Here is a 24,282-nt window from a genome sequence, read left to right on the forward strand (position 1 = left end):
AACAAAGTAGCCATGCTCTCTCCTCGCACCAAGCCCCAAAATGTTATTTTTCACTTGAGGAAGCCTCAGAGCAGAGGAACCCTCTTTCTGCCCCACTGGTGGGGCAAGCTGGCAGTGTTGGGGATGGCAGCTGTGCCCCAAAACCAGTGATGCCCTGGGCAGGTCTGCTCCCAAGTCAAGACCCCATGGCTTTGCTGGGACCCGTGCGTGTTTGGCCGTGCCTTGCCTGGAGAGAGCTCAGCCCCGGGTGGGGAGGGTACCCTTACCTGCTCCTGGGTCGGCAGCTCCTGCTCCTGCAGAGGGGCGCAGGGGGCGAGCGGCTCCAGGCTCCGCGGGGCGATGCCGTACATGGCCAGGCTGTGGGAGCTGGGCGAGATGGGGCTGTACGCGGGGGGCACTTGGGACAGCTGGCGCTGCAGGAGCTGCAGGATTATATTGATATCTGACGACATCCTGGACTCCAGCCTGGGGACAGAGCAGCCCGGCGTTAGTGCAGAGCATTTGCATCCCGCAGCTGGGCAGGGCAGGCACTGGCAGGAGGTGCCCGTCCTGCTGCCCCGGGGCAGCCAGGCTTTGCCTGCTGCTTGTTGGGGTGTTCAGAGAGCTTCAAACCAGCACTGCCAGAGGGAGATCAATCCTGCCATCTTTCTCCTGCCACACTCAATCATCCTCTGCCCAATTTTATGTGGAGCCAAACTGGGATCCGGAGCTCCAGTCATGCCTGGGATGGGGGTGGTGACAGATGCCAAGGGTGGTGGCAGAGCAGCAGATGAGCAGCTGGGCTGCAGTCAGGAGCAGGACTTGCCCTTTGAGAAGCTGCTGCATTTGCAAAGCACTCCCAGCCCCTCCCCAGGAATGCAGGGGTCAGGACGTGGCGTTGCTGCACACAGAGCCCACTGCAGCCCCCTCTAGAAGGAAGAAGGCGATGGCCCAGAGTCCCCCAGGTGCTCTCCAACCCTGCCCACCTGCTGAGCTGGGCCTGCAGGAGCTCCAGCCTGGACTCGATCTGCCCTGGCCTGTAGTCCCTGTGCAGGGGCACGTCCTGCGAGCTGTGCACCAGCGAGATGTGCTGCAAAGGCTCCCCAGGGTGGCTCGGCTGCCGGTCCTCCCAGAAGGTGAACATGTTGGGAATATCCAGGGGAGTGGCTGCAAGGACAGGAGACACCTCAGCACTTGTCTTGCATCCTCCAGCCACCCCTGATATGGAGGTGCTTCAGATTCACACATGGACAGCCACCCACACGCATGGACAGCCAGCCACACGCATGGACAGCCAGCCACACACATGGACAGCCAGCCACACGCATGGACAGCCACCCACACACACGGACAGCCACCCACACACACGGACAGCCACCCACACGCATGGACAGCCACCCACACACATGGACAGCCACCCACACACATGGACAGCCACCCACACGCATGGACAGCCACCCACACACATGGACAGCCAGCCACACACATGGACAGCCACCCACACGCATGGACAGCCACCCACACACATGGACAGCCACCCACACACATGGACAGCCAGCCACACACATGGACAGCCAGCCACACACATGGACGGCCACCCACACACATGGACAGCCACCCACACACATGGACAGCCACCCACACACATGGACGGCCACCCACACACATGGACGGCCACCCACACACATGGACAGCCAGCCACACACATGGACAGCCAGCCACACACATGGACAGCCACCCACACACACGGACAGCCAGCCACACACATGGACAGCCACCCACACACATGGACAGCCACCCACACACACGGACAGCCACCCACACACATGGACAGCCAGCCACACACATGGACAGCCAGCCACACACATGGACGGCCACCCACACACATGGACAGCCACCCACACACATGGACAGCCACCCACACACATGGACGGCCACCCACACACATGGACAGCCACCCACACACATGGACGGCCACCCACACACATGGACAGCCACCCACACACACGGACAGCCACCCACACACATGGACAGCCACCCACACACATGGACAGCCAGCCACACGCATGGACAGCCAGCCACACGCATGGACAGCCACCCACACACACGGACAGCCAGCCACACGCATGGACAGCCAGCCACACACATGGACAGCCAGCCACACACATGGACAGCCACCCCCTGACATGCATGGAGTGGCACAGGAAGGACAGAGTACATCCAGCTGAAGACAAAAGGCAGTGAAGAGCCTTGGCCTTAGAGTGTGGCTCCCCTCACATGCACATGAGCAGCCTGGACCTGCTCCAAGACAAGGCTGTGACCCCCGAGCCTCTCAGCACCCTCCTGCAGCTCTGCCCTGGGTACCTGTGTAGGACTGGCTGCTCTCCGCCGCCGGCTTGCCCATCTCCGTGTTACCAGCACTGCTGGTGATGAGGCTGAGCGAGGGCAGAGCAAAGTCATCCTTTTTGGGCGTGGGGAAGGGCTCAGCTTTGCCAGGGCTGCCGGTCTTGGCCTCGTCATCGCTGGCCTGGGAGCAGGGGGAGGTGCTGCTGCCCAGGTCGTCCCAGTGCCCCTTGCCCAGCGGGTCCCGCGGGTTGGTGAGCTCGGAGTAGGTGTGGTACTGCTCTGCATCAGAGGTGCCCGTGTCTGTGGGACAGCACAACAGGTCACTTTGGGGAGTCCCACGCATGCAAAGTGCAGCTCCCACTCCCTCAGGATGCCTGTAGGGCTGGCACCCCAAGGGCAGGGAGGGAAGGCAGCTTGGGTGCCTGCAGAACGGTTTGCAGGCACAGCTGCCTCTGCTTTGGGGCACATGCCAGGGCAGTCATTAATGAGGTGCCACTCTCGTGCCCTGGCCAGGCAGTGGGACTCACCAGGCTTGTTGGGCTGGCCGAGGGAGCGCTTGCGGCGCCGAGCGCGGCGGTAGGTGCAGTCGTACTCCTCGCTGAGAGGGGAGCGGGGAACGCTGTCTGCCTGAGGAGTGAGAGGGGCTGCTCACTGGGGGAACGGTGCCATGGCCCACCCATGGGGGCTACAGCCCTTCCCATGTCCTCTTCACCTGTCCCACCATGTCCTCATCACCTTCCCCTGTCCCACCCAGTGTCTCCTGGACTGGTTTCAGAGCTCAGGGCATTCCTGAGGCTGTCCTTGCTGCTCTGAGACTGAGGTAAGGGTGTCAGGGCCACGGGGAGGGAAGGAGCACCCTGAGAAATGGCAGGACATCCCAGAGTGGGACAGGACATGGAGGGAATCTGACTTGCTTTTCTGTATTTCAAGTCTCTGAAAAAAAGGGTCAGGAAAGGACAAAGTTCAGTCCCACGCTATGAAAGACTCTAACAGCACTGGCAAAAATGCTTCAAGCCTTTCAGGGATTGCAAACCTAATTATTTAGAAAATAATTTTCAGAGGAAGCTGGTACCTAATTCAATGGAGCATGAGAATGTTTCTGCTCATTTCTTTGAGCACTCTCAAAACTCGTGCAACCCATTTGCCCAGGCTGGAGCAGCTCTGTGAATAATTTACAAGTGCTGCAGAGCAGAGTACCACTGGCATGGCTGGTTGTGCCAGCTTTTCCAAAGATACACTAGATGTCTCCTACTGTGGGGAATCGTAACTCCCTGGAGAATGCCCTGGGAAATGTGCTGACATCCTTGCTTCAGCCCTCCCACTCCCCAGGTTTAAGCAGGGACCACACTGCTCCCTGGGGCAGCCCTGGCACTCACATCTCGTAGGTTGAAGGTGATCTCCAGGTTGCTCCAGAAGTTGTCAGAGAAGGCTGGGTACATGTCCAGGACCTCCAGCAGGTCCTCGCGCTGGATCTTGTGCAAGTCGCAGTAGGTCAGGGCCCTGACGTCGGCGTTGGATTTCCCTGGGCGGGCGTAGAGGCTGATGGGCTCCCCAAAGATGTCGTTCTTCCCTGTGTCAAGGGACAGCTCATTATGGAGAGGTGGGCACCCACTGCTGCTCCAGCTGTTCTGGTCCAGCACCCCTCACTTTGGGGCTCATGAGCAAGGGGATGCCCAGCAGCCCTGACCCTGATGGTGTGTGCTGGGGAGGACACTGTGAAAGCCATCGCTGATGGTGACACCAAGCCAGGGCTGGCGACTGCTGAGCCATGTTCTGCTCTCCTCACGCCCTTGTGGCCTCTCCCTGCCACTCCCAGGGTTCCTCCTTTCCCTGTCCACTGGTGCAGGGACCCATCAGATGCTGAGGAACAACCTTCCCTTCCCCAATTGCAGGGAAGGTCTTTTCCCTCCCCACCACCCTTTGTCCACTGCTCACTGCCCATCACCCTTTGCCCACCACCCCTTGCAAAGGAAGGACTTTTTCACCTAGGATGGCCACCACGATGTCCTCCCGGAGGATCTCGATGGAGCCCCGGGAGATGAAGTAGAGCGTGGTGAGGACGTCTCCGTAGTGCACCAGGGTGTCTCCGGGCGGTGCGTGAGTCGTCTTGAACTTCATGGCCAGGGCGCGCAGGCAGCCCTTGCTGGCGCCCCGGAACGCCTTGCAGTTCTGCAGCAGCGTGCGGTTCAGGTGCAGGCAGATGTCGGCCTGCAGGCAGTCGGGGAAGCCCTTCAGCACCTGTGGAGAGCCAGCAGAGAGGGATCAGTCCCCTGTCCCTGGGGGAAGGCTCTGACAGGACAGAGAGGTTAACGACAGCAGCAGCGAGGGGGCCCAACAGGGAGACCCTGCACCCCGAAAGCCAAAGGTGGGAACGTCTTCCCATCCTTGGAAGTGTTCAAGGCCAGAGTGGATGGGGCTTGGAGCAGCCTAGTCTAGTGGAAGATGTTCTTGCCCATAGCAGGGAGTGGAGCAGTTTGAGTTTTGAGGTCACTTCCAACCGCAAACCATTCTGTGATTCCATGATTTCGTGACCTTTTGATCTTCCCTCGGTGGTGGATCCCTGCCTGCCTGCCTGTCACTGGCTTTTACTGCTTGTGGCTGGGGAAAACAGCATTCCCAAGCAATAAATAAAAGTAACCAGTTCAATCTATTTATACCCACTGGTGGTATATCCCCTTTTTCATCTTTACAGCCACTAATCTTGGATGAATGAGAGCAGAAACTGGCACAAAGAGCACAAAAACCTTAATTAAACAGCACCTGCCTGAATGCCAAGAAGCAGCAGCACGGGACAGTTGTGTGCACTGACAGCTAAATATACCTGTGCAAATACCTCATGTTGAACAAAAGCTGAATCAGAAGGTGACATCAAGGTAAAACTCACATTAAGGAGAAAGCTGCTGCCACCAATGACTCACTGTGCCAAGGTGAAAACCACCTGGGTTTGGGTTTTTTTTGGAGAGCAGCATATGGCCCTGAGGTCCTCCTTGCTGTCCTCTTTGCTCACATCCCGCTGGTGGCCAAATCTGGAACAGCCATGCTGGGGCTGGTGAGCACGACTTGTTCCTGGCTTCATCATGATCTCCCATGCTAGCAGGAGTGTTTCCCTCCTGGGAAATTAGGGGTGGACGAATTGATCAGGCTGTGGGTGATTGATGAGGTCACGCTGTGTCGCTGCGGCACCCAGCAGGAATTGGTGTGAGCTGCAAGCTCAGCTCTCACAGGGGATTTGTGACCTGGGTTTGTGCTAAGCCAAGAGCCCCTGTGCTTGGGAGGGTGCCATGGCATTGCTTCTCCTTAGTGCCACTGATGTCCAGCCCAGGGTGTCTCCTCCATGGGAGAGGTTTAACCCAAAGCTCTCACAGCAGCAAACCCCCAGATGCTGTCCAGTTGTTCCATGTGGCAGCAGCAACTTTAGAGGGAGATGCTGAATTCATACAAATCTGTGTCCTGATCTGCTCAGGATCAAATCTTAAGGAAAAGAAAGAGCATCAGCTGGCAGTGAGTGGGCTGATAACCTGCCGAGAGCCAAGAGACCAGGAATACGAGGTCTCATGTCTCTCCTTGCCTTATCCTTCCTCATTCCTCTGCCTTGCTGCTGGCTGAGCCACCATGCCTGTGCACTGAATGCCAGGGCTGAGTCCAGTCCCCAGCCCAGAACACCTCGGCCACATCCCCATCCCCACAGAGCCCCAGCACCGTCGGCACAAACCCTCCTGCCAGGCTCGGAGCCACGGCGCCTCTCCAGCACAGCTCCACCATTGATCCCCCCTTTGCTAACAAACAGCTGCCTCTCTGGGCTCTAATTAAAATGGATCGAGGTTTATTTAAATGCCCTCCTTTCCCTGCTGCGAGAGCAGGATGCACTTTGCTTAGCAACCAGTGGTGTGGAGAGGAGCTGGATCGATACCTGCTCCACTCCTGTGACACCGACAGACACCAGCCTGAAAGTGCTCAGTGCCAATAGGGACGCTGAGCTCCCCACCAAACCTGCTCTCTGGCCAAGAAATATGCTCGTGGCCCTGCAAAATCTCTGGGTAGATGTAAAGGAATTGGCAGAAAAAGGAGAGAAGAAGAAAGGGGGATGCAGGAGGTGGGAATGCAGGAGGTGGGAATGCAGGAGGTGCATGGATAGAGTCTGTCTCCAGCCTCCCCAGTCTCGTGCCTCTATCCTGATCAAAAGGATGGAAGTGTTTGGGTGGAGCCAGGTCTGGATGCTGAGGTGTTCAGGACAAGGTGCAGCGAGCACACAGGGCCTGCCTGCCCATGCTCACCGCGTTCATGTCGATGCCGTTGGTGTAGGACCAGGCGTGCTGGAAATACTCCTCCAGGCGCTGGCGCAGCGGGTTGGGGATCTGGTGGAAGCGGATGAACTCCTTGACGCGCAGCATCTGCGTGTGGTAGCGCGCCGTGCCTGAGTAGAGGCGCTGGATGATGGCTGAGACGTTGCCGAAGATGCTGGCGTACATCAGAGCTGAAACGAGAGGGCAGGACTCAGCAGGATGTGGGGACACGCATGTCCAGCTACATCAGACCTGGAACCAGCAGATTCTCAAAAGCCTTCTCCACCAGGACCTGAAAACACCTATTTTTATCACCCCATCCATTTGTCTGTGTGGAAGAGGCACAGGCAGAGGGAGATGCTCCAACCTCCAAAGCAGGGATGGGGACAGTGGGACACGCGCAGGCACTCACAGCCAATGAGCATGACACAGATGGAGAAGATCTTCTCTGAGTTGGTGTTGGGTGAGACGTTGCCAAAGCCCACGCTGGTGAGGCTGCTGAAGGTGAAGTACAGGGCAGTGACATATTTATCCTTGATGGACGGGCCGGAGGAGAGGTCGCTGTCGTTGTAGCGCTTGCCGATCTGGTCGCCCAGGTTGTCCAGCCAGCCGATCTTGTGCTCCATGTAGGGCCGCTCCACGTTGCCGATGGCGTACCAGATGCAGGCCAGCCAGTGGGCGATGAGGGCGAAGGTGCACATGAGCAGGAAAAGCACGGCTGCCCCGTACTCCGAGTACCGGTCCAGCTTCCGCGCCACGCGCACCAGGCGCAGCAGCCGCGCCGTCTTCAGGAGCCCAATGAGGGTGGTAGTCTGCAGGGGAGAGGGGAGAGGCCTCAGGGACAAGCAAAGGATAAATATGGCATGTTCCAAAGGCTTGTTCCCAGCTGAGCAGTGCTTCCTTTGAAGGATAAAAATGCATTTCCAGAGTGTGAATCACCTTGTCCTGGAGGTGACCTCTGAACTAGGTCAGGTGAGTCACAGCACAGAAGGGCAGTTTCCCTCTGCTGACCATAAAGGCAACAAGCTCTGGGATTAGAGGTGAGCAAATGAGAAGAGCCAAGGCCAAGCCCATATTTCCTGATGGCTCCTCACCTTGCCAGCCATTGCTCCCAGAAGAGCTGCCTTTCACTCCCAGATGTGGAGCCTCCAGGCAGTAACTACAGGGCTATCCCACTGCCAACATTTTAAGTCTGGCTGGCAGTGCACCCCCAAATTCACCCACACTGGAGTGTGCAGCCAGCCCTTAAACTGAGACCCCAGCCTGCTCTGTTGGACCAGCCTCACAAAGGGAGTGGATCCACCCTTAACACTTAGAGTAGGGACTTCCTGACCCTAAAAAATGAAATCCCAGGTCCCAGCTGCTTAAAAATCTGTAAAGACACCCTTCTCCACCCTGTGACCAACTGCCCCTCTCCCCACAGATTTAGCCATCCACCACTTACATCAAACCATCCCAATCCCTTTCTTCCTTTCTCACACATCTCTCCCTATCCATGCAGGAGTCCCCTCCTGTCCTGACAGACCCTGCTCTCACCTCATCAGAGCCAGAGCGGAAGATGAGCAGGTCGAAGGGGATGGCAGCCACCATGTCGATGAGGAACCACCCCTTGAAGTAGTGGATGGCGATCTTGCCGGGGTGGCTCACCACCTCGTCGTTGATGTTGACGTAGGTGGTGCGGAAGTTGATGACAATGTCCACGATGAACATGATGTCCACGATGAGGTCGATGATGTTGAGCGGGTCACAGGTGTAGCTGCAGTCCCAGCGCTTCTCCTCCATCTGCTCCTCGTTGAGCAGGAAGGCAGCTGAGTAGGGGGTGAAGACGGCGGTGTAGATGACCAGCAGCAGGATGAGCCAGTCCCACACGGCCTTGAAGGGGCTGTAGTGCAGGATGGTCCATCGGTGGATGCGCGGCGCCTGCAGCTTGTACTCGGGGAGGACGTCAGCGCCCAGGGACAGCACCTGCCAGGAGAGGGCTGTGAGAAGGATGGGAGACCAGGAGAGAGGCTGGACAATGCCAGGGACCAGACAAGGGACTTCCATGTGCTGGTAGAGCATTGAGGAGCACACAGTGGTTTCCTGCAGCTTTTTTCCTTTGCTGGCTACATGTGTTCACCCAGTTGCCCACTGTAGGGGCAGCTTCTTCCCTGCTTTATGTCCTTGTGACCCAGCAGAGAGGAAAGTGCCTGCTGCTGTGCCTCTTCTTGCCCTCAGCTCTGTGCCACCTGCTCGGGAGCTGCTGGGTGTCCCTGGCACAGGGCTATGGGATGGGCAGCTTGGAGATGCCATCCCATGCCTGTGTCACCCGAGGGTGACAGCACATGAGGCATCCTGCAAGCATTGCACCACGCCTTTCTTGGCCACAGCAAGTGTCTTCCTCTGGATGTCGTGGCACAGTTGTCCTCCAAGCAGAGGGACAGCCTGGGCAACCTGCAGCAAGGCCTCAGGCAATGCCCATTCCCATCTCACCTGCGGCCACCACCAACGTGCAAATGCCATCTCAGGTGGTGAAATGGTGCAAGCACCTTCCCACGCTGTCATGTGTGAGGAGAAGGGAGGGAGAGAGGCACCTCAGTTCTCTCTCCTGGCACTGAGCCCCCAGCTAAAAGGCAGCTCTTTGCTGGGCTGCAAAGGAGAGGAGAGAGGGTAGAGGAGAGAGGAGAAAGGAGGATCCACATATCCCAAGGCAACAGTGATGAGCATCACCGTGGCTCTGGCAACAGATCTGGAAGAAGGATCTGATCCTTCCTGCCCTGAGAGCTGTCTTGTTCCAGGGTTTCCCTTTGGGCTGTGACCCACAGCGCTCCATCCCTGCAGCCCCATCCCACAAGCAGCAGCTGCTCCCACACCCCAGAGCCCCGGGACACTGGAGGGTGCCATGGCCCAGCCGTTCCCCCGGCTCCTACCTGCCTGCAGCTGGCCCGGCGCCCCAGGCGGCAGCTGACCCTCGAGGTCCGGGTGTCCACCATGGGGGCCCCCAGCCCCACGCGCCCCCGCAGCGTCCGGCACGGCGGGCGCAGCGCTCGGGCCCTGGCATTGCCCACGCAGGCACGCAGGCACCCGGCCAGGCGGGTGGGAGACATGCGGCTGCCAAGGGCACCCGCGAGCCCGGCCTGGACTAATCAAACCCAGTCGATGTCGGGGCCCCGTGGGGACACGAGCGCCAATGGAGCAACGGCAGAGGGGAGGGATTGGAAAAAGTGACCCAAACGCAATCGTTGTGGAGGGAATGAGGCACCAGCTGGGCTTGGGGACCGGCTCCCGTGGGGATGGTGGGGAAGGGGACAAGGCAACACTGACGAAACGCTTGATCCCAAAACTAAGATGCACCCAGAAGAGCTGAGCACAAGCACAAGTGGCTGGGCAGGATCAGCCCCGTGGTGCTGGCTGCAGGCTGGCAGTGACCCAGTGTCACTCCCAGCACGTATCCTGACACAGCTCAGCCCCCATCCCTGTCCCCAGCACCCTCCTGCCCAGTGGGGCACTCAGGGGGACTGGGACACATGCCACCTGCAGATGGGACCCAGCTTGGTGACACTGACCCCACAGCATCCCCAGGAGCCTCCAGCTGTGCTCCAGAGGCTGAGCCTGGCACCTTCCCTGCACTCGTGGCCTGCCCTCCCTGCCAGCTCCCAGACCATCCCAACAGCCCCTGTCTCCACTCCCTGCCCACCCGCTGGTATTTTTAGACAGTGTCTCGCCACTGTCTCTGCCTCACCATGAATTATTTAACAGCCAGGAGCAGGGAGCTGTGGCTTGGGCGGGAGGTGTGGGGGACACTGGGGTGAGGACAGGTCCTCCCTGGGAGGGGAAGCAGTCCATCCTCTCCTGTCCATCCATGCCACCCTCTGGAGATGGAAAGTGAAGGGAGGATCGACCTCTGTGGGTGCTGCACTGCAGCCACCCGCGCCAGCTCTCATCCCAGCACTCCACAGCTGGCTACTGACCCCACACCGAGTGGCCAACAGCACTGTGACGGTCACCTCTGTGTGACCACTGATCCCTGGTGTGCTCCTCGTGCTGGGGCTGGGCCATGGAGGCTGCTCACCATCCCACTGGGGAGTTTAGGGGTTAACCCCGGGTCACTCCAGTCCCCCCCAGATTAGAGAGACTAACGAAGGGGCCAAGCCAGGGGATAACAAGCCTCTGACGTGTGAAGTGGGGAGCACATCCCCTGTGCGTGGAGGCTGTGAAGTTAAAGGTTTGCTGGCACTGAGACAGAAGGAGAATCCTGCACAGCACCCCATCCTGATGAAGCAAACTCCCAAGCCTGGAGGCTTTTCTGGGCTGCATTTTCCTTAGATTTGCCCTGGGCTGCTGCTGGCAACAATGGGAGGTGCCCTTAGATGTGTTTGTACATTGAGGGTCTCCTGTGCCTCAGTTTCCCCACAGCCAGAAGTGCTCCTTGCTCGGGGCTGTGGGATACATCAGCATCTCTCACGCGCTCTGGTATCCCCATGGGATCTGCTACTCCGTGTGTGTCCCTCTGGTGACAGGGCCTGTGTCCCCTGCAGGGACAGGCGGTGTCACACGTGCTGGTGACAGTGCAGTGAGTGCCACCTGCTGTCTCCCAGGGGATCCTGTGGCGCTCAGCATGCTGACACCAGGCTGGGTGCTTGGCTGGGCACCTCGGGGTGCCCCAGGGGCTCCATTCCCAGCGCTGGGGGCAGGAACAGTGGCCAGAGCTCCCCCCAAAAGAAGCCACGTGCACACACAAAGATGCAAACGCGTGTCCCCTTCAAGGCCACCATCACCAGCAGCTCATGCTGGTGTTTCCCCAGCCACAAATTACCAAAAATACTCATTTAGGGGACTAAAACAAGAATTTCAGCCATTCGGAGGAAGGCATAACTAAACACAGGAATAGTGGCATTTCCTGGGATGGAATCTCCAGGTGTCACTGCCCTCTCTGCTTCTCTCCTCCCAAAACCACTTGTGACCGCCCCCCCAGAAGGAACCAGCACCCCATCACTGCCCCCATACCTGTGTGACCTTCTCGGTGACGTTCTGGGTGCGCTCCATCACCTTGTGGGGAGCAATTATCTCAATCTCCGTGGTGGAGCCCGAGCGGTGCTTCTCCAGGTTGAACTCCACAAAGTTGAGTGTGAACTGGGGGATCTGGCTGATGGTCCGGTACTTCATGAGGTCCGAGTCCGAGGTGGAGTTTGGGGGGTTGGGTTTGACATGGGAAGCCTCTGGAAGAGGAGGGAGAGGAGCACTGAGAAGGGCAGTGTGAGCAGGAACAGATCCCCCGAGCCCTGACCTCGTGTAGGACCTCCAGGAGCTGGGGACCATGACAAGGTGCCACCAAAAGGTACCAAAGTCTGCTTGGCCATAAAGGCTTGGCTTTTTCAGGCTGGCTCAGATGTGGGATGCCCAACCTGGGATGCCTGAGAGAGGGCTGTTTTTCCCACACATCACCCATCTTTTCACCATTAAACCTCCTTCAGGGGGCTCAGACCAGCTGCCACAACACAGAGACACTCAGTTCCTTCGCTACCCCTCGTGCCTGTAGTGGGTTGGGGACCAACCCACTGAGATTCACCAGGGAGAGATGCCAAAACTGGCACAAAAACAGACAAAGGAGGAGGTCGTTCTCCTCCCCTGCATGCTATAGCCTGACAAACGTAGCTCCTGAGCTGCTGGGTCACCCCAGGGCAGGACCAGGGGGGAAGTTCTGCAGGTGGTCATTTCATGGTCACGCTAGTGGCAATGTATTGTCATGAGTGGGAGCCTGAACCCAGACCCAGGGCTCCAGGAAGATCCTCAGGCACTGTACTCAGTGTGTACCAACCTTTCCCTCTCCTACAGGCAGGACAGGGCTGTATTTTCCGTTTTTTACCCTTTCTAACCCTTGCTGTCTGACATTGACCCAAGTGGTGGTGCAGGCAGGAGGTGTTTGAAGACATTGTGAAGGTGCCCAGCTAGCACCATCCTGCTGCCACCCTTCTCCCTGCCCACTCCCCTCCCCTCCCTCTACCTTGTGTCTCCTCCTGAGGGTCCATAACCTGTGACTACTGGGGGATCATGAGCCCCCAGCCCATTTTTACAGTCAGATTCCGCAGACTGATCTCTCTCATCCCCAGCTGAGAGACTTCTCTTTCCTGACCTTTATCGAATTTGTCATCATCACTCACACAAGAACCAGAGGTCTGGATGTGGATGGCAAGGTGAAGGATCGTTCCCTCCCGCCCCTCAGAGTGGCCTGGCCAGTGTCTCACCCACCTCCAACACATGTTCACAGCTCACACTGCACATGCCTGCAATCCCCTTCCTTCCCTCCCTCCGGGAACCTGCGATGGCATCGGGATGCCCCTCGTGTGGGGCAGCGGATGCAACCTCACACGGTCTCACAGCTCACACACAAACCATGGATGGCTCTACCTACAGAGCAGGACCTGCCTGTGCAGGGAATCACAAGGACACCAGTGGGTTTGGGGAGAAGACCCAGTGATCTGCAGTTTGCAGAGGGAAAAGAGACCGAGACCTCCCCCCGCGATGCGCTGAGGCCGCGGCCAGAGCCCTGACTCCCGCAGTAGAACCGACAGCTCCGGGGTTTTCCCTACCTGAGTTTGCCCTCCTTTCCCTGAATTTTCTCTGGAACTCAGACCTCGCAGCCTCAAAGTTGTCCAAGGAGGAGACCCTGCGGAGGCTGTGGAAGCTGCCCCTGGGGCGAGACCGAAAGAACCCCCACGCAGGGTACGACCCTCGCGGGCCCAGCACGGGAGGCTCTTGTTTCGGGGACGAGTGTTGTAGGGTGGGGTCGGCCTCCAGGCTTGGCCTCCGCTCCTTTTCCAGGAGGGATTCGGTCTCTGACTGCATACAATTTTCCTTGGGCGATGTCTTCAAGTCCCTCAAAATCAGGGAGTCACCACCAGGCTTTAAGACAGCCAGGAGAAAGCGTTGTATTAGAAGGAGTCCCCGCGTGCTGGGGGGGAAGGTGAGGGAGCCGGGGTGGGTAAGAGGAGAGGCAGAGGGCTGGGAAGCACTGCAGCTCCTGAGGGCATCTCCAGCCTGGACCAGGACCTGCTCTGGAGTGGGGCGACCGAGTCCCGGGGGACTGGGCAGCTCCCTGCTCCTGCCAGCTCCCGCCGAGGCTGGGCGGCCACGGGGGTTTGCAAGGCGATGCTGCACAGCTGGGAAGCGGTGAGGGCAAGAGAAGAGGAGACCTGGAGAACCTGCTGGGCCATGCGCGTTTCTGAGCTGTCCCTCTGTCCCTCCCTTCCCTCACCTGCTGCCAGAGCTCAGCCCAGACCCAGGTGAGTGCCCAGGCCTGTGCTGCTGTTTATGGAGAGGATGTGCTCTGCACCAGGAAGCACTGGAGGAGCTGCTGGCTTTGCAAATTTGGCCATATAGGTCCTCCTTCTCCTACAACCACCATTAACCATGGCTAAACCTTTTTTCCCTGGAGACCTGGAGAGTTTCCAGACTTTGGTTTCTGCAATGGGGCGTGCAAAGCAACCACCTTCTGGAGCAGAAACCCGCGAGTCTGTGCCCCTGCAGTAATACCCACAGGAGGGACTGCAGCACTTCTCACCATCCCTAAGGCCCTTTAGGGCAGGGTTTAGGATGGGGTGCCTGGAGAGGCTGGCTGCACCTGCAGAGCTGTGCCCACTCGACCGAGCTCCAGCAGAATCAGGATCATCAGGCTGTTCTCAATGCACATTTTCCATGTGTGTGCCTTGAAACAACTGCAGTGCCCCATGCAGCTCCAGCCTGAGGGTACCCAGAGCTTTTAGCAGTGCTGTGCCTACAGGAATGAGGTACCCAAAGCATCTGACAACCCTACACACATCTTCAAGCTACCATAGGCACAACCTCTGAGAAGACAGTCACCTTCCATCTCATTAGATCTACAGTTTGGGGAACCAGATTTGTCCAGGCTGCCTGGATACACCCAGCACAGCAAGACCCTTAGCAGAGCAGAAGCCTCCTGCTCACAGCCCTGAGCTGCAGCATTTCAGAAAACAACAGGTCTTTGACTGGAGGTACCCTGAGCACTACCAACAGTCAGGAAGCCACCAAGAACAACAGTCTCTAAACAGGCACCACCAACAATTTTTCTAGGTTGGTGACAGCATGCACCCTCCACCGTGGGAAGTACAATCTTTGCTGGAGGGCTGAGAAGCTGGCCCTGCCTGTGCTGCCTGGTCCCTGCCAGGAAAACAAGGGGAAAGGAGCCTGCCAGTCCCTGCTCAGAGCACCTGCTCCACACTCCTACAGCCACAGGCACGTCCCCTCCTCGAGGTGGGGACGGCTCCCTGGAGCTCCACTGTGCTGGACACGGAGCCAGACCTTCCTCCCCGCTTTGGCACACGTCCCGCTCCCCCCACGAGGCACGGAGCGTGCAGAGCAGCAGGGTGGAGCTGCAGCCCACACCAAAGCACCACCCCAGCAGGGCTCAGCACCGAGCCCGTGCCGGGGCCCTACCGCCGGAGATGGCCCGAGCCACAGCAGCCGAGGGGCAGTGGGATGGGGACAGCGAGGAGCAGCGCTGGCACCTGGCCTGAGGCGTGGGCTTAGATCAGACAAAGGCTACGGTTACCTTTCCATAGTCAATGGCTACTCCATCAAACTCACTGGTGGGCAGAGATTTCCGCTGGATTTTGAGTCGCCGCAGGGACGGGAGACTAAACTTCAAAGTCCTACCTTCACCTTGTTAAAAAGAAAAAACAAAACACAAGAGAGAAAGATGTGACCTAGCTGCATGTGATGGCTGGAGTGAGGCGGGACAGGGGAGAGGCTATGGAGAATTTTGGGTGGCTTTGGGGGACGCACATGCTGTGTGGCCCTTCCTCCTCCAAAGCACTTGCTATTCCCATGCCATCACTGCGTGCTCAAGGCAGGCCCTGACCTGGCAGCAAGCTCCTCTGAGCTGGAGAAGAGTTCCCTACAACTGCAGATGTGAGACAGGAAAGGTGCAGAGCATCCCTAAGCCAATTAAAGAGGTTAAAGCCACTTAAGGGATTTGGACCCGGAGGAAATCGAGCCTCTAAATCTCCTTGGTGGAACTTTAGGGAGAAAAAACCCCCCACACAATAGAGATGGTAATTTAGAAAGGCATTGGAAGAAAAGCAGTTCAGTTCCAGCAGTTTTGTTCCTGGATTTGTTTTGGATTTTCAGTGAGGGAATTTGGACCACACAGGTCCCTTCCTGCCATCACAGGGGACCAGGAGACCACCTCACCAGGGACTGGAGCTGGGACAAGGGCAGCCAGGGCTGCTAGGAGCTGTGAGAGAGGTGCAGGAGAGGAAGAGCCCAGATATGGAGAGGGCCCAATGCCCCTGGCTGTGACACTCAATGCACTTGTCCTCCTCAGGAGGAGACCACAGCCACTTGCTAGCGCAGAGTTTGTGTGAGCAGCTAGGTTCACACCCTTGGGGCTGGGTCAGCCCTGAACTCATCCAGCAGCACCAACTATGCTCCCTGTCTGCACAAAAGGTGGCCTAAATCCTGGGGCATGAGGGATGTGGCAGGAGATCCACAAAGACAGTGTCCCCTGGGAAAAAGCAGCACGCTGAGGAGCTGATTATCTTCCCTCATGCAGCCCCAAAACACCACCGAGCTGCTTGGGCAGGGTCCCAGCCTGCCCAGAAATGCCCCTGTCCGTGGGGTACCACATGGGGTCCCTCTGCTCACCCCATCCTCACTGCCTAGAGCAGCTTTCCAGCTGGAAGAAGCAAAGCATCCAACTTTCCCTGCACACCAGCGAGCTGGCAACGCAGCCACCTGTGGCTATGCAATCAAAGACTGAGTCAGAAAACCTCTGCAGGAGAGCCTGATCTGGATGGGCACCAGCAGCTCCAGCCTTTCCACACTCCCTGTCACCAGAGTGGGAAACCCAAGGAACACCTTGGGATGCACCACACAACATCCAACATGCAGGGAGGTGACAGGTACTCTTGATTTGGGTGCCTTCTGCCAAAGCAATGTCTTTGGGTGGGATGGGGTATGGGTGCACCACATGTTGGGATATTCTGAGAGCTGCTGGGGCTGCAAAGCAACACTGGTGCTGGAATTCAGGATTTCCTCAGCAGGTCTTGCATAGAGGGTAGCTGGTACTAAAGCAATCCTTCAAAAATACGAATCTCACCACTTCACAAACCTACGAACACGTGCACGGTGATCTGTCATTCACACACACACATCCATGAGCCCCCTGTGTACATGTCTGGCCTCAGCACGTACAAACCCATATAAAACTCTGCTGGTACCACTCACAGACACCTGAATGGCTCCAGGATATAGAAATGCATCGAGTGGGAATGCACTGAGACTCACACACTCCAGTTCAATGGGCAGCTGTCCCCACTGCTCCCTGATGTGGCCCTGGCTCTGATTCTGGTCCTGCTGTGCCACCCCATTGCCATGGGGGGATAGACCCATGCTGCTCCCACAGCTTTATTTTGAGGCCTGCCCAAATCCTCCCAACAGCACCCCTGGGGAATGCTGTCATGAAGGCAGAGGTGGGATTATTTCCCTGACTCAAGTCGAGGTGACCAGCGCTGAGGTCTGTATGGAAGGAGGACATTTAGAAGTCACAGCTCTTTGTCAGGCCTAAGATCTGCATCCCTGAATATCCACATCCCCTTCAGAGCCTCACCACGGCTTCCCTTTGATCCAGTCTTCCCAAAAAAGGGAATTTGAATTTTCCACTGTCTCCAAAACCCTGGAATGAGCCTAGGAGAGCGGGGAATAGCCTGAAGTTGGGGCAGGCTGAGCCATCCTCGTGCCATTCGCCTGCAGTGACATCCCCACAGCACAGCCATGCTGTTGGTGACACCAAATGTCCCCTGGCCCTCCTGGTGACCCCACACACAGGTCCTGCCTCACACCAGCACCTCCAGCCCAAGCCAGTGTCAAATACGGAAAGGATCCAGCAATGCAGGGGGGTTCAGGGAGGCGTCCCCACTGCTCCACTCACAGCAAGACCTCCTCCCAAAAATGCACCATCCCACGCAGGGGGTCAGTCCCAGCCCTGCTCCCCACGTCGCTGGGATTTCAGGACGTGTGTGCAGGCAGCTGTGGGCGCAAGGGGAGCACAGCTGGCTCGAAGAGCCTTTTCCCATCCAGCTGAGGTTTGGCTGGCCCAGTCCCTGAGCAGCAGAGCTGCGGCTGTGCGGAAACACAAAGCTCTTGGCGTGCAGGATGCTGCCCAGCCACGGGCGCATCCCCGTTCCCCGCGCGCTCCCACGCAAACCACTGAGGGTGCAGCTCGGCCCTGGGGTCCCTGCTGGGTTCAGGACACCCACCTCTGCTCCAGCCGTGCGACAGGCGCTGGTGCAGGCTCCGCCCGGTGCTCTTGGCGATCAGCTGCGCCAGGTCCTCGAAGTTGAGGATGAACATGATGACGACGCCTTCCTCGTTCTTCACAGGCACCACGTCCACCAGGCAGCGGAAACACGACGCTGCCGAGCAGAGACAGGCTCAGGGGGCAGCACAGCAGATCCCGACCTCCCCCCACACCCAGCAACAAACACTTCTGGCAGAAAAGTGGGGTTCTGAGCACTTTGATGGGTGTGATCCCTGCTGGTGGGTGGTGGAGGATATGGAATGTGATCTGAGCCCTGGGAAAGGACCACATCCCTGAAGCATCCCAATCACACTGATCACATCTCTTTTTTCTGTCCCAGACAGTCATTTATATTAATGTACTTGAGAGCAGCAATTAAAGAGTGAGTAATTAAGAACTCAGGAAGTCCCAGGTAGTGGTTTAACCTCATTAAGCATCCTGCTTGTAATCACGCTGCAGTTAATTGCCCTGCAATCACCTGGCAGTTTTTGGGGACTGGAGCAGGGAATGGGGTGGGATCAATGTGATGGTCCCCAAGGGCATTCCCTAAAGGCATGGAGTGGTCAGGCACGGCCTTGTCTTGTCCTGCCATGGGGAAACTGAGGCACAAAGGTGGCACAAGGACTGGCTCGGTGTCCTGGGAATGATGGAGGCTGTGAGGAGGATCCTAAATATGTCTATAGGGATTTTCCTGTTGGATGTCAGCTCAACCCTGTGGCTCTTCATGTGCAGCAGCCAGGCACCAGTCTGCAATTTGAGGCAACCGAAAACACTTGCAGGTTTTTTCCAAAGCACCAAATGAAGGATACAGGTGTTTTCCCACCTGCTTTTCCAGCTTTACTCCCACCAAATCCTTCAAAAACCCTACCTTAGGGTATAATCGAGGAGTCCCTTCCTTGAGCTGTCTGCTGTTGCTTTGGCAGTTGGAGCAGGACCCCCTGAGCCACAGCCACTGTCATGGTCCCTCTGGCAAAACCCCCTGACCATCCCCAGGCTCCTACCCCAAAGCTCCTAGAGATGATGGAGCACCCAGGTACCATTCCAGCCACGGAGCCAAGCCACCTCCTTCCCTGGCAGCTTTTGCCCCGTGCAGATCCCCGCCCTGGCCTTTGCCCCACGCTCTGATCAGCAGGGATTAGCAGATGGGCAGGGATGTGCTGCCCGCCCCAGCGCTCTCCCGCTCCGGCCGTGGCCACGCTCCAGCCGGGAGGGGCATGTCGGCCTTTCTGCGTATAATTTTAAGGAGCTCAGGGCCTCCCGTAATCAGGAGCAGATGGCCGGCATCGGGCAACTTCAAAATCTGCCGTGACGTCAGGGATGTGCACATACACGGACACACAGGCACAAGAACAGGAAAGAAATGGATATGGGGAAATCTCTTTAAAGACCCCAGCAGGCGTGATTTATTTTCTTTCTTTCTCTCTCTCTCTTTCTCTCTTTCCCTTTCTCTCTTTCTCTTTCTTCACTGTTCACCAAAGGGAGAGGAAATCCACTTAGATGTGTGAGCTGGGGAGCAGAGAGTGGAATTTTGGCAGATAAAGCTGTTTGGGGGCTCCATGGCACATGGCAGGTTACCTCTGTGCGGGGCAGGAAGAAGTCAGTTATTTTCTCTCCCATTGTCAGGATTTTTAGGGATCTTTAGACCAAGAGATGCCCTGTGAGTGATGCTGGGTGAGCGCAATGTTCTGGGCAATGATGGGGTGGCACGTGCCCTGGAGGATGGACGTGCCCTGGGGGGTGGCATGTGCCCAGGGGTGGCCCACTCTCAGATGCTTTCTCCTTTGGTGTATTAGAAAATGAGGAATTTTTTTCCCCCGAGGTGATTTTGAAGCATCACTAACTTCCTGGAATCCACACAGTTCGTGGGCATGGGCAGCCATCAAGTCCATGCTTCCCCCTGGACTGGAAATTCTGATCCAGACAGCCCAGTCCTGGCCCAGGTGCTCTGCCCTCCTGCATTCCTTCACCTCCTCACATCTCCTTCCTAAATTCCTCCATGGCAGTGGGAGGGGGGCTCCGAGCTGTGCTCAGGGGGGCTGGATCCTGGCAGGCCCTATGTGGCATGGGAAAGGGTTAATCCCATGGCCAGTGCTGAACAGCTGAACACTGGGCCCAGCTACATCCAGTTGGAGAGATATAAGGAGCAGCTGGGAGGTGGCTGGGGGTGGGTTTGGGTGGCAGCTGGTGCCTGGTTTGATCCTGCAAATCTGGGAGGTGCTGAGCTTGAGCAGGCCTGGCCAATATCACCGTGAGCCCCTCACTGATCCCTTCTTAAATTAAATAAAATAGACTATTTCTGTTGGGAGGGAACTAAAGCAATAATCTAGTCAAATTGCCTGGCCAATTCAGGGTTGGCCAAAAGTTAATCCCCCTCCAAAACCAGGGGAATCACCCCAAAAGCAGCCCCAGCAGGCACAGCCCTGCATGCCAGGAACTCAGCGCCGTGCTCAGCCCCGCATGGAGGGGTCAAGGGAATGAGGGAGCATCAGGGTCAAGGATGGGAGCAGCAGATTCCCTTAAGCCTGGCCCAACGACAGGGCATTCCCTCAGGATTTGGGGTCTCTGTGCAGCTGTGATTTGGGGCTCTGTGGAGAGGCTGCAGCTGGGAGAGCTGTGGCACTCCCTGCCCTGACTCAGTTTCCCTATGGTGAGCCAGCCTGGGCTGTGCTGAACGCCGAGCCTCCCGTCCTTCTTCCCAAAAATCAGTCACCCCAGCCCTGCTGTAGCACCAGGGGGCTGAGCCAGCCCCTGAGGGACCTCAGGCCTGCCCTCCCATCCTTGTTCCTCCATCGACTGTCCCCATCCATCTGACTGTCTCTTCCCTTCAGCTGTTCAGCTAATCTGTCTCCATCCATCTAATTTTATCCAGCCACCAAATGATCTCTTGGAGGAGCCCTGGGGGCATTCACAACCTGCCTGAGCTCTGTGGCCACCAGCACAGGGTGCCTGTGCCCATCTGGGGTGAAACCCAGCCTGGGGGCAGCACAAAGGGCTTGGCAGGTGGGGCAAGTTTGAAGGGTCCCACAACCAATGTGGAGGGCTTGTGTGGGCTGGGAAAACCATCCCATTCCCTAAACTCCTGGGTTTGATCTTCCAGCACCCAGCCCAGCTCCCCCAAGCTGAGGGAGTGCCTGGAGGTTTGTGCTTTCTAACCCACCGTGTCTTCTGACCTTGATAAAAGCCAACACTTAATAACATTAAAAATGTCATTGTTGGGGGCCCTCCCTCCCTGTCCCTCTGATCCCCGCAGCCACCAGTGGTTAATGCATTTGTCAGTATCATCAGTATTAAACTAATCAACAGGACACGGGGGTTTCCGAGAGCCGGACACAAGCCAGTATTGTTATGAATATTAAAAAAGCGAGCTATTAATCTGTGCTTGGAGCTCTTACCCAGGCCTGCCCTCCCCCCGGCCGGGAGATTTAATCTGCAGGGTCTCATGGCAGAGTGGCTAAATCTATAGTGGTATTACATAAAGGAGCAGAGGAGAGGGGCTGGGAAGGGCACGGAGGGGACGGGGACAGCCATGGGGACAGGGCTGTGCTCTGGGGATGGCCATGCCCAACGAGCAGCTCGGAGGACCAAGCTGAGCTCCCATCCTGGGATAAATCAGTGTCGGGGCTGGGTAGAACTTCAAAGGGAAGCACGGATTGCTGGGAGGCCCCAAAGCAAATCCCTGAGGTGGGATGGAAAAAAAATGGAGATAGAGCCTGAGTTAGAGGGAGACTGGTCACTCTTGGGACCTGGGGTGAGCCCCTGCAGGTCTGCATCCCCCTGCACAGGGAGGGAATGGGCAACACAGGGTCTGCCCTGGCCCCTCTCCCCACACCCAGACAGGGCATCAGGAGATTGAAACCCGCCAGGACACCAGCCCAGCAAAAATGACCTTATTAAGTAACACCAGCGGGACGGAGGTTCCCCTGTGCAGGGATTCCTGGGCTTCCAGCCTCGCTGGCTGGAAGCAGCAGCAGAGGAGGAAAACCCAGAGAGTCAGGTGGCTGAAGGTACCGCCAAAATGTGGCCACAAGAAAGATCCAAGACTAGTAGGGTGGTTTTGGGTGCAGGTGGAAGGATGCTGTGATCCAGAGGAGCAAAAAGGGGTCCTGGATCAATATAGTGGGTTGGCAAAATGCATCTTAACCTTCTCTGCAATAGAAGTGAGTGGCCATGTCTGGGTCCTCAGTTCTTCCCTTGCTAAATGCTGCTGGCTGCAGGAATTAGTCCATCTCAGAGCGGGGCTGTGTGGCAAAGCTGCAGAGCTGACAGCATTTCCAGGGGCATCCCAGGGCCCTGTTCCCATGGCACATGGGCCCCCTCTCACGGGGATGCAAGAGTCACTGAGGATGGAGAGCTTGGAGTGGGAATCAGGGACTCTGCCAGGGCAGGGATTTCAGGAAAAAGCCTGCTCCACTCCTCGAGGTGCTGGGGATGATCTGGGCCTGTCCTTTTTTTGGTGGGACATTAGGTCCAAGCAAAAAGCATCTGAGGAGGATGAAGAATGTGTCTCTTCCCGCTGTCTGCCCTAGTCACTGGCCCTGGGGCACAGCCAGGGCAATGGGGGTGCCTGGAGCTGCAGCACAGCCATGCCAAGGATGGCAGAATCAGCTCCACAGCACAGGACCTCTGGGACCAGAGCTTTTGCCACTGTGGGGCAGGATGTTTATAAGTTCCCACCTGGAGCTGGGGCATGGTGTCCATCCCTTTCCTGAGGTTACAGACTGACCCTTAAAGCAAACAACCAACAGCCCTAGCTTGGCATAAACTCCATGGGCTGGTACAAGCCAAGAGCTCAACCTGGGGCTGGGATTTGTCAGCTGGCTGTGCCTTCCTGCTCCTCCACCACCCAAGAAATCCCCTTAGTCCTGCCTCGACCCCGCTGTAGGGCAGGAGCAGAGGCTCCCTGGGGCTGCCAGCACCAAATCCTTGGCAGTGCCAGCATCCAGCAGCTGCTGGTGGGATTTGCCCTCCTGCTCCCAGTGCACCCATTGGGCACATCCCATGTTGCTGTGTTCAAAGCTGTGTGGAGAAACCCTGGCTGGATCCATGCCCCTGCCTTAGCCAGGCCTCCTGGCAGCAGGGCTGGAGAGCTGCAGTGCCATGGATGTGCCCTGGGCTGGGCACAGAGGGGACATGTCACATGAGTGCCCTGTCTCCTCTGCTGCGTGGGCACTTCCCAACCCATTCCTCCCCATGGGGACCTGGTGGGGGGATATGCTGAGTGGCATGGGGCACCCTCTGACCCTCCTGCTCCTGGAGACCCCAGGGGAAAATCCTGGCTTCCACAGCAGTGCTAGGAGTTTGCTGGCCTGATCCCAGTCCCAGTTCCAAGACTGCTGCTGGAGGGGACAAGCTGTGGGCTCTGCCCAGGAGAGGACAGCATGGAGGGGCTGGGGCTGCCCCAGCAGCTGCCCCAGCTGTTGCAGCCGCATCTCCCCTTTCATATTCATCAGCATCACATTCATGCAGATTAAGCAGAGCGGGTGCCACCAGCTGCTGCTGCTCAGGCCATGCTCGCACCTGGCACTCGGCACCTGCGGCCACCTCCCGCTCTGGGGACCCTGAGAGCCCTGGCCAGTGGCTTTGCTGCAAAGCACATCACCCCTGTGAGGGGAAAAACTCCAACCCTGGATGCAGCTCAGCTCCACCAGCTCCTCAATGTCGTTCTCAGGGGATGCTGGAGGATTTGAGCTCACCCTGGGCACAGTGTCCCCAGGGCTGGAGGCCATGGCTGCTCCTCGCTGCAGCAGGAGCTGATCCCGTGCTGACCCCCCTGTCTGGGCCAGTTCCAGCTGTGTAGCATCTTGTAAGGAAATTAACTTTTCACTGATCTCCCAGCTTTGAGCTGGGGATTAGAGCCCACACACACTGTGAATGGGCTCTTCCCGCTTTCCAAGGCCTTTTTGGGGCTGGTGTGGCAGGGAGGGACAACTGCCCTGGCTGGCCTGGTCCCACCTTGCCCCATGGGTCCTTAGTTCTCGGTTCCATTTCGGAGCTGGGCTCACTGTTGGCACCCCTGACTCATTAGGCTCTGTTTATAATTAGATGATGACAGCATGGGCATCGGGGTGGGGACTGAGCAGCCAGGCTGTCCCCAGGGACACGCAGCCCCCATCACTCAGCACCCTGCCTGACCCCAGAGCCCACTGGCCCAGACACCCTTGGGTGGCCCCTTCCCACCCACCTCCATCCACCCCCGCTGGCCCTGCCTGGGTGGCTCCAAAGGGCAGATTTTGGGTATAAGATCGCCTCTGCCAGCCAGAAAAGCGAGGAAACAACCCCGCGAGCTGCAGAGCCGGGAGTACCGCAGTAATAAACAGCAGGTCGAGGCTGGAGATTGGTGCTGCTGGTATGAAAAAGAGGACAGGCAGGTTCGGAGCT

The 24,282-nt window shown here is 57.6% G+C and overlaps 1 protein-coding gene across 2 annotated transcripts in view; it reads right to left on the bottom strand.

Annotated features, from left to right (window-relative positions):
* The window catches only part of KCNH6 (potassium voltage-gated channel subfamily H member 6), a 30,708-nt gene that overhangs the window by 1,383 nt on the left and 5,043 nt on the right, over nucleotides 1–24,282 (bottom strand). The window contains exons 3-15 of one of the 2 annotated variants that reach the window (XM_033078958.1): nucleotides 17,864–18,019; nucleotides 15,157–15,266; nucleotides 13,178–13,490; nucleotides 11,595–11,806; nucleotides 8,145–8,573; nucleotides 7,021–7,420; nucleotides 6,600–6,799; nucleotides 4,311–4,563; nucleotides 3,702–3,895; nucleotides 2,853–2,952; nucleotides 2,344–2,625; nucleotides 966–1,146; nucleotides 267–465 (exon numbers count right to left, since the gene is read on the bottom strand). In XM_033078958.1, the coding sequence (XP_032934849.1) occupies nucleotides 267–465; nucleotides 966–1,146; nucleotides 2,344–2,625; nucleotides 2,853–2,952; nucleotides 3,702–3,895; nucleotides 4,311–4,563; nucleotides 6,600–6,799; nucleotides 7,021–7,420; nucleotides 8,145–8,573; nucleotides 11,595–11,806; nucleotides 13,178–13,490; nucleotides 15,157–15,266; nucleotides 17,864–18,019 (3,029 nt within the window). The remainder of the gene's footprint in view (nucleotides 1–266; nucleotides 466–965; nucleotides 1,147–2,343; nucleotides 2,626–2,852; nucleotides 2,953–3,701; nucleotides 3,896–4,310; nucleotides 4,564–6,599; nucleotides 6,800–7,020; nucleotides 7,421–8,144; nucleotides 8,574–11,594; nucleotides 11,807–13,177; nucleotides 13,491–15,156; nucleotides 15,267–17,863; nucleotides 18,020–24,282) is intronic. The other variant, XM_033078959.1, reaches the window with a different exon arrangement.

This window comes from Catharus ustulatus, chromosome 23 (genome assembly GCF_009819885.2).
Source record: "Catharus ustulatus isolate bCatUst1 chromosome 23, bCatUst1.pri.v2, whole genome shotgun sequence".
Classification (NCBI taxonomy): domain Eukaryota; kingdom Metazoa; phylum Chordata; class Aves; order Passeriformes; family Turdidae; genus Catharus; species Catharus ustulatus.